Below are 15,787 nucleotides of genomic sequence, written 5' to 3'. Positions count from 1 at the left end.
CAGAGAACATATACAGGATATAATATAGACATGTCATACAAATGACCACAATAAACCGATCAGAGAACATATACAGGATATAATATAGACATGTCATACAAATGACCACAATAAACCGATCAGAGAACATATACAGGATATAATATAGACATGATATACAAATGACCACAATAAACCGATCAGAGAACATATACAGGATATAATATAGACATGTCATACAAATGACCACAATAAACCGATCAGGGAACATATACAGGGTATAATATAGACATGTCATACAAATGACCACAATAAACCAATCAGAGAACATATACAGGGTATAATATAGACATGTCATACAAATGACCACAATAAACCGATCAGAGAACATATACAGGATATAATATAGACATGATATACAAATGACCACAATAAACCAATCAGAGAACATATACAGGATATAATATAGACATGTCATACAAATGACCACAATAAACCAATCAGAGAACATATACAGGATATAATATAGACATGTCATACAAATGACCACAATAAACCGATCAGAGAACATATACAGGATATAATATAGACATGTCATACAAATGACCACAATAAACCGATCAGAGAACATATACAGGATATAATATAGACATGTCATACAAATGACCACAATAAACCGATCAGAGAACATATACAGGGTATAATATAGACATGATATACAAATGACCACAATAAGTCCAATCAGAGAACATATACAGGATATAATATAGACATGTCATACAAATGACCACAATAAACCAATCAGAGAACATATACAGGATATAATATAGACATGTCGTACAAATGACCACAATAAACCGATCAGAGAACATATACAGGATATAATATAGACATGTCATACAAATGACCACAATAAACCAATCAGAGAACATATACAGGATATAATATAGAAATGTCATACAAATACAGTATTTCTAAGGTGCTGATAATATACACAGTGCTTTACATATATTGTCCATTCACACCAGTCCTTTGAGGCTCTTTCACTGGAAGGTCCCCATTGCAGGTTGTACACGGCTTCTTTTTTTCCTCGATTTAGCAGGAAATCACTGCCTGACAAACTTCAGTCTGGAAATTGAATGAGATGGGTGGAAAAACTCAGCCGAATGGTGATTGCGGCCATTCAGATACAGGCATTGCTGGGGTGCTCTGACAGCGGTGGAGATTCCGCCATCAGTGTTGTGTAGTATGGATGGAGGAATCAAGTGATCTGCAAGGCTGAGGGCTAGTTCACGCCATAATTTCTATGTTCCAGATGCGTTTTTGCATACATGTTTTTACAATGCATTTTCATATGCTATCTAGTGTGTGTGTGTGTTTTTTTTTTTTTTTGTTTTAATTTTTATTTTGACACTTGAAAAATCTTTATTTTCATTCAGGACAATATACTTTTTCACTCATTTTTATGCATTTTGGACAAAAAATGCAGCAGGTTGTACTTTTATTGAAAGCACTGGAACTGACCTCCCTGGTGTGAACTGGGGCCATTGGAATACATGGCAAACACTGTGCATGCATTCTGGATGTAGTTTAAAAACGTGCTGGAAAGTATCTGGTGTGAACCAACCCTGAATGAGAGAAATCTCAGCATATATGGCCATCCATCTTGCATACGTACACATAATAGGCCCAATTTAGGCAGGAGCCAGTTAAGATGTACCTGCTCAGTAGGGTATCTGTCTGCTGAGCAGGTGGATGACAGATCTGTGTCCGCTCCGCTTATGCAGAGTGGACACAGATTTAGCCCACTTTCCTCTATACGTGGTTGGATATAAACGGTCACCTGTCTGTTTACGCCCAACTGTCATCCGGCCTGCCCAAATGTACAGGAATGGATCCCTCATCCGTCTGTTTGTAGCAGATCAGATGCAGGCAGGTGTAAACGGACACATGTCTGTTTACATTCACTGCTCTTCAGAGAACAAAGGTTAGTCAGCTCAAGTCCACCTGAAAAACGGACAGGCAGACTCGATCGGTCCGCCCATTTGAAAGGGGCCTAGCCCATCCTTTTTCAGCCAGGGTGCCTTCAGGCTTCTTCAGGGGCGCCTTGGCATAATACCCAAAAATTGTATACAAGCCAGCAGGTGGATCAATCCTGCCTTTTAGTACACAAAGTTACAGGTTTTCATGGTGCACTTTTATGACCTTCTAGCTGCCTGCATCCTAACAACCAATGACATCATCAGTTGATAAGGAGGACATTGGGTGCATGCACATCATCCTTGTTTGTCCCTCCCCTGCCTCTCTCTGTCAGCACTGAGGTCACAGCAGAGTGAGAGAGACACACTGGAATACTATTCAGTACCAGTGTGCAAATGTGTATTTGCTTTGTAAGAATAAATCATCTCTAATGTTCTATCTTTGGAATGTGGGAGAGAACTGGAGTACCTAGAGGAAATACACACAAGCACAGGGAGAATGTGCAAACTCCATGCAGATAGTGTTCTGGCTGGGATTACAACCAAGGATCCCAGTGCTGCAAGGCAGGAGTACTAATCCACCCACTGTGCTGGCCACAATATTTCTTTCAGAGGTGAAATCTTCCTGATAAGGTGGGTATTGTCATTTGGATGCGTGTTATACCCCTCTACATGCAGATATGTCATAATGTGATATTCTGATTGTGATATGGAGTTTCTATGAACTGGTATGTCTCCTGGTAGTAAAAATAACAAACTAGAATACAAATAACGGTACAAATCTGTAACACAAAAAATCAGCGTAACTATAATATTTGTATGTAATGTGCAAACATTTTGTACTGGAGGTCATTTTGACTGGGTGCATTATCATCTATAATGGTTCTATACTCCACTATTCCTAAACATAATAATCTTTAAAATGTAAAAACAATACTAATAATGCAGGGGATTCTCACATTAGCCTAAATTGCCCCTCCTCCATTTTGTCTGAAATTTTGCTTAATTTACTCTGTAATGGAAATTGCTGTAATTGGTTCCATACACGTCGCTGTGACGCCCTACAGAAGTGAAGGAATATATTATCACTATGGGGTATATCTCGAATATGGATAGGTTTGTAGTAATAATGTTGTTCTAAGCATTTGAGTAGCCGTGGACTTCTATTAACTGACATTTGATCCTGACTGAGATCCATAAATATATAATTCAATAGTGATTCATCTTCTGACTGGTTGGACCAGGGTTTCTCCACCTAGGCTTCTCCAGAGATTGATAGGGGTTCCTTGAGCAAAGAGCAGTTTCTAACTTCCACTGATGTTATCCCACCTCTATGACTAATGCAGGCCATAGACGGGTCGTTTATCGTCCAAATTTTCGTCCGCACGAAAAATCGGCCGATATTCACACCGTTAGTGGGGCCAGCCCGTCGGCCGTTTTTCGCGGATCTTCACATTTATTTTTATTGGTCACGCTGGAAAATCAACGAAAAATGGCAGTTTTTCGTGGACATTGGTGGCAGCATGGCCAACTGATTTGTCGTTTATCGTCTGAAAATTTGGCCGATAAACGGCCCGTCTATGGCCTGCATTAGTGTCAGGGGTTGTGGTCAGTGGAGAAGTACTGGCTGCAGCCGTATAATACATGGGTCAGGAGGGAGAGAGAGCAAGGTTACAGGTGCCTATTATTGTCACTGGATGAGACTAGACCTATACCTGAGGACAAAGGGGAAACAGGACATACTCCTGCTTGAAGGGGTGCTAATAAGTTCTTTCCCACCGATGTTAATTATCTTTTTAAACATACTTTTTTTTTCTTGCATACTTTTATCAGAGTAGTTCAGTTTCACAATGACACTGTACTACTCTGGGGAGATGGCGTGACTGGGGATTTTTTTTTACACTGTTATTGCTTATAACAGTGATGAAAACTGTTATAAGCAATAGTTAATGTGGAGTTCCAGTCACTCTGTAAAAAAAATAAAATAAAATTCAGCAGCTACAAAAACTTTAGCTGCTGACTTTTAAAAAACAGACACTCACTTGTCCCTCAATCCTACAGTGTCCTCCCCGCAGCCCATTTCACCAACTGTCTGGTGTTCCCGGTACTGGCATCTTCATTGTGGGAACCTGGCTGTGACAGCTTACAGCTTCATAGCTGGGTGCCCACTGCGCATGTGCGTGTAGCACTACACTTTCTGAATTGTCCTGTAGTCTTCTGGGACCTGTCACGTGTCCTAGAAGACTACGGGGAGGGAGGACAACTTTCGCTTCCGATTGCCAACGATTCCAATCACAGGTACCTGTCGATTTCGGGTACCCGCTCCCCAAAGGTACCAATCCTTAATTGGGAGCAAGGGACCTGTCTTTAAAGCGAAACTTTCACTTTTGGGTGGCTCTCCGCTTTAACTGTCATGAATGGCTTTCCATTCGTGACAGTTTGATTACTATTGCAGTCTGTGGTTGGCTACAGCTAATCATGTGGTACAGGGTGTTGTGATTTGCCCAGGTACTATGTGATAGCTGTGGCCAATCACAACATCACAATACTAAGCACAGCTGTTATGAATGAAATCCATTCATAACAGTTGTGTTTACACTGTGATCATGTGATTGCTATGCGATCACGTGGTACGCTTGACCACTCAAAGTGGCGGTACCGAGAGCCGCAGTCCACTGTGTCCAGTGAACACAGCATTTGCAGGAGAGGAGCGCTGCGCATCTACATGCCAGCAAGGTACGTGATTGTGCCTGGCTCTGCTGCCCACCTGCAGTAATTTTACTGTGGGTGGGATGGCAAGTGATTAATAAGGATATGATAAGCAGGCTACTGTATTATGTCACTGTCCATGAGATATACAAATAAAAAGCCTTTTTTTAACTTTTTGTTAACCGATTTTTTTTTTTTCTTTTTAAATGTTGCAACTTTGGACCAAATGGTGTTAGGAATGACTGTCCTTTAGCATCTTTTTCTCCTGCTGCATTAAAGTGTTACTAAACCCACAGCAATAAAATCCGTCTGTATATGCAGTAAGGCATGCTTGGTATACTCACTGTGGAATCTACGGAGTTAATCCTCTGCATTGTGAAAAAACGCTGTTTGATCCTGACCTCCCTTTTTTCCAGTGCCCCCCTCTTATCTCTTGGTAAGACATATCGTGTGGAGACACTCTGCACATGCTCAGATTGGTGTTTATTGCTAGAGAGGGTTTTTTTTTGTTCTTGGGAGAGTGCATGTGATTCAGCACAGGGTCAGTCAGCACCGTCCTGGCAGAGGACTCCTCCAATCTTTAACCAGTGCTCTGCTGAACACTGATAGAAGTCAAGGCTGCTCTAACTGCTGAGAAAAGGTATTTAGCAGTTTATATTTACTAAAATAATTGCACTTCCATGTTCTGCGTACTGTGGGAGACCAGATATAGTGAATGCAGGGTCCTGGGTTTAGTAACACTTTAACTCTAATTTTTCACCTGTTTTTATAGGCACTTACAGGGAAACTAGCCACTTCTTGGTGCCCTTGGGCCCCCGAAGATCCAGCAGTATGTAAATTTTGTCTTTGCCAAAGATTGATATGGAGGAACACCTGAGTGTATCCTATAATGCAATGCAGGGTCCTATTGTGGAATGCCCTGCATCACATTGTAGAATGCAATGGGCCCTCCTGTCGACTTTACCAAATCACGATGTGGTGTGTTGCAGGTCAAAACCGGTTTTGGGAACTCATATGGTGCCCTGCAGCAGTGGACATTATAGAAAGGTAAACTGATAAATGCTGAACTTCAGGATAAGAAAATATTATATATGTATTCCTAATCTTGGCGTGCTTTGTGTATTACTTTTAGATCTGTGCATCCAGCATGAAACTTTGTCTCATTGAGGAGCTCCCTGTAATAAAGACCGGTCACTTCTGCGCTCTCTCCTTGTGCAGGGTGACTAGTCTTGCTCCGCCCCCTCCTGTAGTTGTCTGCAGGCAGACTATAATTGATGGGGTCTGTTGGGTCCCTCCCACAGCTCTGCTCAGACAAGCAATGGCTCAGCAATGGCGTCACTACTACTTTTACAAGAAAATAACTGGCTTTGCAGATGCATTTGGTATACACAAAGTAGATTTATATCCTTTGTAGCCCTGAAGAAATTATTTAAATTAATATTTTCATGCTCCGAGTTCAGCTTTAATTCCACGTGGATTCTAATATTCGGGTATGTGCTTATTTTAGTTTGTCATTGGTAACGACGGACACCTCCTCCAGTTTCATTCAAAATTACCAGAATAAATCCCTACCTTTTTTCATGAACAAATTGTTCTTCACTTTGCAAATCTCACATATAAGGGACTTTTCAGAATTGTAGCATGGGAAAGACTGCGCTGAAAGTAAACTTTGTAGGATACCCAGGAAAACAAGAAGTTAGTAGATTTCTTCTGTGCATTGTAGCTGTTGATGACTTAAGTTGTGGTAGACGTTGGGGAGTGAAAAAGTGTATCCAGTTTTCAGTAAAAACCTAGAGATGTTGGTGTAGTCTCTAGGATCCTAGATGGAATGAATGGTGGGTGTGTTCAGGCGTGGGACCTCTGTCAGTTTGAGAGAGTCAAGAGACATGGTGTGTAAATAAAGCTCTTGCAGGAAGTGGAGATAAAGACATTAAACTATTAATGCAAAGGTGTAGTGCCTGCTGTTTGTAGTGATTTTACTTGTGCAGTGAGCTTTTATGCTGGTTATGCATAATAATCGTTTTATGTAATTCAGATACATAGTTATACTTTCTGTGGCCGTCATGGGGACTGTAGAATGAACATTTTGATGTGGTGTACACAATGTAATCTTACCATCACCATTTGATTGTAGAATTTCTTTATGGTGGCATTTTCTAGAAATAAAAAAATATACCTAAAATGAATTGCAAAAAAGATGAAACTTGACATTTCATTGTGCTGACTGATATGATCTCATTTGTGTGGCATCAGGAAGTTTACAGAGCTTCTTTTAACCATGTGAGCTCCGGAAGATTTAAAGCCCTTCATGACCAGGCCATTTTTTTGCTATTCGGCATTACGCTATGTTAACTGGCAATTACGCGGTCATACAGCACTGTACGCAAATTACATTTATATCATTTTTTTCACACAAATAGATTTTGGTGGTATTTGATCACCACTGGTTTTATTTTTGATTATATAAATGAAAAAGATGGAAAATTTTGTGGAAAAAACTGTTTTAAAAAAAAATTTTATCTATAAAAAAAGTTTTAGAAAATCAAAGTTCTTCATAAATTTATGAAAAAATGTTTTCTGCTACATGCTTTTGGTAAAAGAAGAAAAAAATTCCCTAGAAGTGTATTGAAAGTGAAAGTTATAGCGTCTTCAAACTAATTTTTATTAATATGTACTAGTAATGGCGGCAATCAGCAACTTAGCAGGACCGTGATAGTGCGGCAGGCAATCTGACACTAACACTTTGTGGAAACTGACAAAATGCCACTGACATCTCCAATTACTCTAATACAGTGATCAGTGCTAATAATATACACTGTCACTGTACTGATGGGACATTAACCTCCCTGGCGGTATTCCCGAGTGTAGCTCGGGGTAAAATATCTGTACCAAAAGCGGTAACCCCGAGCTACACTTACCATGCGGCGCTGCATAGGGAGTCCCTGCAGCACTTACCTTGTCCTTCGCTCCCGCGATGTGTCCCCTGCAGCGTCCCCGGCCATCTCCTCCGGCCGATGCCGGCATCCGGCTCCTGTGTTCCGGTCCCTGTGACGTCGAGACGTACGGGCGCCGGCGGCGGGAAATTTGAAAATTTAAAAAAAAGTAATTTTTTTCAAAACGATTTTACATGGTAAAACATTGCTGTTTCAACCCATTTCACATACATTTTGTCCCTAGTGCTTTGTCCTGTCCCCTGTCTGCATTTTGATTGTTCTTTCTGCCTGGAAACTTAGAAAAGTCCATGGCGTCTAAAAAGTGTCCCTTGAGGTCAAAAGCGGGTTTAGACCAGCTAGAGAACAGCGATAGTAAATCAGAACCACTTGCAGAATTGAGTGATAATGATTCGTGGGGAAATTCGTCATCAGACACTGAAAACGATTCTGCGACTTTGCTCAGTGATGTGCGAACTTGGCGCTATATTTCAAATTTCAGTGTTTTGGTTTGATTATATTATTGAATTAAATTTATGATTTAGACTCTTGTTCAGACAGATTTCAGTGAGTTATTCCTAAAAATTACAGCCTACAATAAAAAAAACCTACATATTTCCATGCAAAATAATTGTACCGCTTTCAGCACCAAAAATATGAAATAATCATACCGCTAGGGAGGTTAAGGCCTGGGAAGGGGTTAACATGTAGGGGCAATAGATTGTAAGCTCAGAGGAGCAGGGCCCTCCTAACCCTCTTGTATTGAACTGTATTGTTGCTGTATTGTCTACTGTTATATATTGTAAAGTGCTGAGCAAACTGTTGGCGCTATATAAATCCTGTATAATAATAATAAATAGAGGGGTTGTGTGCCTATTAATGTATAATGTGTGTAATATGTGCTGCTTTTTACTACAGATCGATTTTCTTTTCCCTGCTTTGCAACACAGGGCTTTGGGCTGTGATTCTTCACACCTGATCAGCAGGTCCCCACCATAAATCATTGGCTGGGATCTGCTGACAAACTCCAGCTGTGTCAGATCACAGGGTATCCGGAGGGCGAAGGTGTGCGTGTGTATGAAACCTGGAAACAGGCAGCGACGTGCAGGTATGTCGCTGTTTCCGTAGGAGCAGCCCCGTTGCAGTATATGTACTGCTGTAGGCCGGCAAGTACATAATGAGATCCTAATCATTACACTTCTAGACAGTACATGTAATAGTGTTTTAGGAGCTTTGGATTATTATTATTATGCAGGGTTTATATAGCATCAACGGTTTGCGCAGCGCTTTACAACATGCGGGCAGACAGTACAGTCACAGTACAGTTTAATATAGGAGGAATCGGGGGGGCCCTGTATAAAAGGGAGGGTATATGACTGCTTTTACTTCCAGTGGAACAAGCAGAGGTTGAAATCCTTAAATGTATTTAACAAGCAGTTGAGAGTGCGGAAACTATTTGTATTGTGTAAAAACCTGAAATGAGGGTTTCTTGTATCATTACTGTAACGTAGAAAGGAACACATAAGTGAAAGAATTAGCTTGGTTGTGCTGTCAAGAAGCCGGAGATGAATCAGACTTCACACTAAGGTGGGGCCTGGAGGCTCGGCAAGGATGGAAGGCAGTAGGATACAGTGTGCAAGTTGTAGGCCGTGGTGCTCGGCTGGGAATTGTCTGATTTGGCCCTGTCAGCAGCTGCCTTTGTGTTTTTTTGATGTCTGGAAAATCGGCTCTTGGCTCCCAAAACACACACATTACCTCACACTGCAAGCCTCCAACTACAATAGGCTGTGTTACAGAAAAGAATTCTTGGATATTTAAAAATGGGATCAGATTTTTAGAAAGCATATTCTATTCTTTTATGTGAAGTCATCAGGCATGTGTTTTGCATCTCCTTTTGTTCTATGGGATCTCTGAACCGGGTAGCCCAGTAACAAAGGATTTAGACTTCATGCTGATGATATTCGCTTTTCTAATGTTCCTTTTTTGTACAGTTTAATGAATGAGTTAATTCATCACTAGTGCAGTCCAGAATGCCGTTTGGTACTGGAGAAGTGAATTCATCGCTGTGCAGGCCTTGCAGCACCTGCTGTGGTCTTTGAGCCTGGAATTTCTGTTAGCTGCTTAGAATATCCAAATACATTACCTGGAAAACAAATTGTATTTAGTTACTGTACCTGACTTTGTATAAGCAGTGTGACATGCAGGGGCGGACTGACAACTCATGGGGCCCCTGGGCAATAGAGGATCATGGGGCCCGTGTCCTTGCCCAAACTCAAAAAAGCCTATGAAAAAGGTACCAGGGGCATCTCATGTGGCCCCCTACTGACCCCGGGCCCTCGGGCAGTGCCTGAGTTTCCAAATGGTCAGTTCGCCCCTGGTGACATGTGAATGGTTTATCATTGTCCTTGGAGAGAGGGGATTAAAGAAGAAATTCAAGTGTCTATCTGGGCAAGATTTATTAAAAAGTAATTTGAAAAGTTTACATCATATCTTCACATTGTTGTCAGCACCCAAAAGTATCAGGCCCCATTTACACCTGCACGACAGCATAGGACAGCCCATTCACTTGAAGAAAATGTTTTTGTAATGCGTGTTTTGGCACGACAGAAGGTGCGTCTGCTAGCTGTATTTTAGGTGTTGTTTCTGCGCTTGTTCCAGGTACACAAAGGTGTGAATGGGGCTTCAGTGCTGCATTATTTTTTTCCGGACTCTGTCCATCACATTTTTTTTGTCTGTTGCACATGCACCCATCATCTGAGCTCCGACAGGGTTTCCATTTGTTGTCATTCAGCGAACGAACCAAGGGAGAAAAGAGGCTGATGTGGTGATGTCCGTTCACAGAGAAAGCTCTGCCCACTGTTCACTCGCCAAACGACTAACAAAGTTTTTTGTTTATGACTAACATGAGAGTGATAAAGCCAAGGTAGGAGTCATCTGATATGTTTTGTATGTTTTGCCTTTACATCTACTCTAAAGTGGTTCTAAAGGCCCCTTATACTTACCTGAGCCCAATCCCAATTGATGTGCACAAGAGCAGCAGCTCCCTCTGGTCTCTCCCTCCTCATTGGCTCAGACACAACAGCCAGTGAGGAGGGGCAGGGCCAAGCCACACTCTGTGTCTTGACACAGAAGCGGCTCTGGAGCAAGCACACACAAGTGCCCCCCAGAGCAAGCAGCTTTTTCTGGGGCATTCAGCAGGGGGGATGAGCCAGGAGCACCAGCAGAGGACCTGCAAAAAGGAGAATTGGGGCTGCTCTGTGCAAAACTATTGCATGGAGGTAAAACCTTTCTGTGTGCTGCTCCTCCCACAGTCCCCCTAATATTTACCTGAGCACCCTCTTGATCCTGAGATGTGCACGAGAGCCTCGGCTGTCCTGGGTCTCCTTCTCCTCATTGGTTGAGCAGCAGTGGACGCATAGAGTGGGGCTTGACAGCAAGCAAGCACCAGTGCCTCCATATCAGGAAGCTTGCTATTGGGGGCACTGGTCAAAGGGGAGGTGCCAGGCACACTGGAAGGGGACCTGAGAAGAGGAGGATCAAGGCTGCTGTTTGCGAAACCACTGCAGGTAAGTATGACTTGTTATTGGAAAAAAAAAATCCAAACCTTTATTACAGTTTTAAATTTTATAGCCATCATAACCATATGTTTGTTTCATTCTTTACTGCAGTTTTTGCAAATAGTAGAACAGGCTTGATTGATTTTTTTGATAAAGCGGCAGCATAGACAGTTAAAGTGTTATTAAACCCACATCAGTAAAATCAGTCTGTATGTGCAGTAAAGCATGCTTGTTATACTGTTTGATCCTATCTTCTCTGAACCTCCCCGTTTTCTACTGTCTCCAATCCAGGTTTTTTGTTTTTTTTGTTTTTTACTTGGGATGGTGCACGTGATCAGCATAGGGCCAATTAGCACTGTCCAGACAGAGGATCAGGGGTTATTTGGCCACATAGGACAGTCAGAGGAAAATGAAAACTTCTACAAGATTAACCAGTGCTTGGCTGGACACTGATAGAAGTATCAAGACTGTTATATACTGCTGATGAGAAAAGGTATTCAGCAGTTTCTATTTATTAAAATAATTGCATTTCCATGTTTCGTGTACCATGGGATACCAGATATAGTGAATGCAGGGTCCTGGGTTTAGTAACACTCTAAAGACTGAGCAAAGCTTTGAGCAGCAGTGATCCTAGAATCACCCTGCAATCCAAACATTTCAGTAGAGTTTTTATAGAAAAATTGTGGGTAAGGTGGCCAAGTGTTTTTTTTATGAAACTGACATGTCTGGTTTTTCTTGTTCCCTCAAGAGTGGGCACATACAGTGGGGATCGAAAGTTTGGGCACCCCGGCTAAAAATTTGTATTAATGTGCATAAAGAAGCCAAGGATAGATGGAAAAATCTCCAAAAGGCATCAAATTACAGATTAGACATTCTTATAATATGTCAACAAAAGTTAGATTTTATTTCCATCATTTACACTTTCAAAATAACAGAAAACAAAAAAATGGCGTCTGCAAAAGATTGGGCACCCTGCAGAGTTAATATCTTGTACTGCCCCCTCTGGCAAGTATCACAGCTTGTAAACGCTTTTTGTAGCCAGCCAAGAGTCTTTCATTTCTTGTTTGAGGTATCTTTGCCCATTCTTCCTTACAAAAGTCTTCCAGTTCTTTGAGATTTCCGGGCTGTCTGTCACGCACTGCTCTTTTAAGGTCTATCCATAGATTTTCAATTATGTTGAGGTCAGGAGATTGTGAAGGCCATGGCAAAACCTTCAGTTTACGCCTCTTGATGTAATCCCCCGTGGATTTCGAGGTGTGTTTAGGATCATTATCCATTTGTAGAAGCCATCCTCTCTTTAACTTCAGCTTTTTCACAGATGGCATCAAGTTACCATCCAAAATTTGCTGAAATTTTATTGAATCCATTTTTCCTTCTCATGAGATGTTCCCTGTGCCACTGGCTGCAACACAACCCCAAAGCATGATTGATCCAACCCCATGCTTAACAGTTGGACAGAGGTTCTTTTCATTAAATTCTGTGCCCCTTTTCTCCAAACGTACCCTTGCTCATTCCAGCCCAAAAGTTCAATTTTAACCTCATTGGTCCACAGAACTTCCAAAATGCATCAGGCTTGTCTATATGTTCATTTGCAAAGTTCAAACAATGATTTTTGTGGTGAGGACGTAGAAGAGTTTTCTTCTGATGACTCTTCCATGAAGACCATATTTGTACAAGTATCTCTTTATAGTGGAATAGTGTACCACAACTCCAGTGTCTGCCAGATCTTTCTGGAGGGATCGTGCAGTCAAACGTGGGTTTTGAATTGTTTTTTTCACAATCCTGTGAGCTGTTCTGTCTGATATGTTTCTTGGTCTTCCAGATCTTGCTTTAACTTCCACTGTTCCTGATGACTGACATTTCTTAATTACATTCTGAACAGAGGATATTGACATTTAAAAATGCTTTGCTATCTTCTTATAGCCTTCTCCAGCTTTGTGAGCGTCAACTATTTTCAGTTTCAGTTTTCTAGACAACTGCTTAGAAGAACCCATGGTGCTGATTGTTGGGGCAAGGTCAGATGAGTCTGGGCATTTAAAACCTTTGAGATTGACATAACCTGGTCTTCCCAGACGATGATTGAGAACAATCCATGACACTGGCAGGTCTCAGCTTTGCAAAGGGGGCAGTGCATGCTATAAATTCTGCAGGGTGCCCAAACTTTTGCAGACGCCATTTTTTGTTTTCTGTTATTTTGAAAGTGTAAATGATGGAAATAAAATCTAACTTTTGTTGACATATTATAAGAATGTCTAATCTGTAATTTGATGCCTTTTGGAGATTTTTCCATCTTTCCTTGGCTTCTTTATGCACATTAATACACATTTTTAGCCGGGGTGCCCAAACTTTCGATCCCCACTGTACCTACCCAATCAGCTTGACTCTATTAGAACTTGATATCGCTGAGCCCAGTCAGACCTGATGTTGAAAAAGCTTCCTGCTGCTGTAAAAGATAAACCCCTGTTCAGCCTAGGTCTGTGTATGGCCAGTAATTAGATTTTTCTTTTCCTTATAGCTGACCAAAGACCTGCTTTGAATACCACCACATATACTAGTTGAGACTACCAATATTGTCACCTTGCTGTCTGGATATCCTAGTTCCTACCCTATGAAGGTATTGATACTAAGGGCAGTGTGATAAGTACATATATATTTAGCCTTGACTAAGAAACCTGAAAAGATTTCGACTTTACAAGTTAAAATGTAAATATAAAAAAAAAAAAAAAACCCAAAACAAAATGTGATATATTGCAGCTTTCCAGCCCTTATTGGCGGTGGCTGTGTTAGCTTTTTTTTTTTTTTAGGTTGTTTTTACTTTTTCACCCGGTAATCCTGCAAATGACATACTTTCAATCCCTGGTTGGTGTTTTGTTTGATAAAAGTGAAGTATAAAAGCTGACTTAATTTCATATATTTATTTTTTTCTGTAATTCCTCTTTAAAGTGGAACTTTAGGTACGTAATGAAAATGGGCAAACGGGTGCAATTTTTAGTGCAGAAGAGAAATGTTTTGTCTCTTCTGCATTAAAGTTGCTTACCTGCCTCTCTGCCTTTGTACAATGAGCTGCGCACACGCAATTTGGCAATGTTGAAGTTGAAGGAATTCGCACACATGCCTGGAAGTGACATCATCCCAGCCTGGGGAATGAAATCCTCCAGCAATAAAGACCTGGAAACCAGTCACCCAAAGGTGTCAGCGGCCTGCGGAGAGTTTTGCTGCATCGCTGGAGCTGCTTTAAATTAGTTTTAAACCTAAAAGCATTTATTATGTTGCCAGTTCTTAGATGTCATTGCAATATTGGTTTACTTTTCTTTAGGTTTACTTTCTTCTATTTTCATCTGGTGGTCTGGCCAGTAAGGGTGGCCATACACTATGCAATTTTCTGTTCAATTTCTGCCCAATTTTCTTTAGATTTATCTTCAACTGTGTAGTGCAAGGGCCTGCCTAATTGGTTACAATTAAAAGTTTTGTTTAGGTTTGACCTCATATTATATGGTTTTTGGTAAATCTAAAGCAATTTTCTAAAGAAAATTGTATAGTGTATGGCCAGCCTAAAAAGTCTATTGTTGTTCAACAGGAAAACTCCCTTGCAGTTACAGGGATAAGACAGACCATTTAACATTGACTGTGGTGCTTAAAATGATCAACGTTTATGTAAACTTTTCATTCCAAAACGAAAAAAAAATAGTTTGCTGTAACTGATTTAGAAATTTTTAGCTGGAGTTCAGTGTGTTACTGTATTTAAATCTACTATTACTTCCCCCCCCCCCCCATCTCACCCCAGACCAACAATGCTGCTTTCCAAATCTGCCTCCTTTTTTTTTTTTTTTTTTTTTAGTTTTAGATAGATTGGAGATGAGTAAAACACCTGGTGGTTTTTATTGCTGCCTGTTCCACCATTAAAGAGACTCACACTCTCTATTTTTCCTTTTTACCATCATAATTTTAAAGTGAAATTAAAAGAAAATTCCAAATTTTGAGTTTGTTCCCAGAAAAGTAATAGAAGGGAAATCTTCCAAAGGGGACACAAATTTTTGTGACCTGGGGGTCACCAAGGAATTCCCTTAATTTGCAGGGATCTCCTCTCACTTCTTGTTTGGCTATAGGACAGGAAATGAGGGGAAATCTCCACAATGGGACACAGATAACGAAAAAAAAAAAATTGACAGGGGTTTATAATCCCTAACTCTATCCAAAATGAAAAAAAAAGTTTGGCCTATAGTTCCTTCAAAAAAGTTTGGTTCACCAGTAAACTGCAAAACCTGCAAATTAATTCCCTACTGTGGTCAGTACAATGTCCAGTAATGTATGTGTGTTTTGTTCTGTAGATGGTGGATATTGGTGTGTCTGCCTCTGGAGAAAGCACCAGAAGAAAAATGGATTCCTTTGTGGACTCTACAGTGGAGGTTGTTCCGCTTGATATATACGATTCCTTCAGGGCTAAAATTGCTGCTAATTTACAATGGATTTTTGCGAAGGCTTATGGAGTTGGTAAGATCTGTGTGTTTTGTTTTGTTTTTTTTTTTCTTAAACAAGTCTGTTGTTTTTGTTTTAATTTGTTACTATTGAAGTCAATACTGCTGAATTATTTTTCTACTTTTGATGTGGATCTTATAACTGAAAATTGTGAGGA

At 40.7% G+C, this 15,787-nt stretch overlaps 1 protein-coding gene across 2 annotated transcripts in view; it reads left to right on the top strand.

The window, feature by feature from the left end:
- CAMSAP1 (calmodulin regulated spectrin associated protein 1) overlaps positions 1-15,787 on the top strand; it is a 100,551-nt gene that overhangs the window by 772 nt on the left and 83,992 nt on the right. For both annotated transcript variants that reach the window (XM_089677061.1, XM_089677060.1), the window contains exon 2: positions 15,483-15,645. In XM_089677061.1, coding sequence (XP_089533187.1) covers positions 15,483-15,645 — 163 coding nt within the window. The remainder of the gene's footprint in view (positions 1-15,482; positions 15,646-15,787) is intronic.

The sequence above is a fragment of the Staurois parvus genome, unplaced genomic scaffold, assembly GCF_062004578.1.
Source record: "Staurois parvus isolate SC_StPar_1 unplaced genomic scaffold, SC_StPar_1.0 ptg000176l, whole genome shotgun sequence".
Taxonomy (NCBI): domain Eukaryota; kingdom Metazoa; phylum Chordata; class Amphibia; order Anura; family Ranidae; genus Staurois; species Staurois parvus.
The sequence above is the reverse complement of the archived record's forward strand: the minus strand, read 5'-3'. Positions and strand labels throughout refer to the sequence as shown.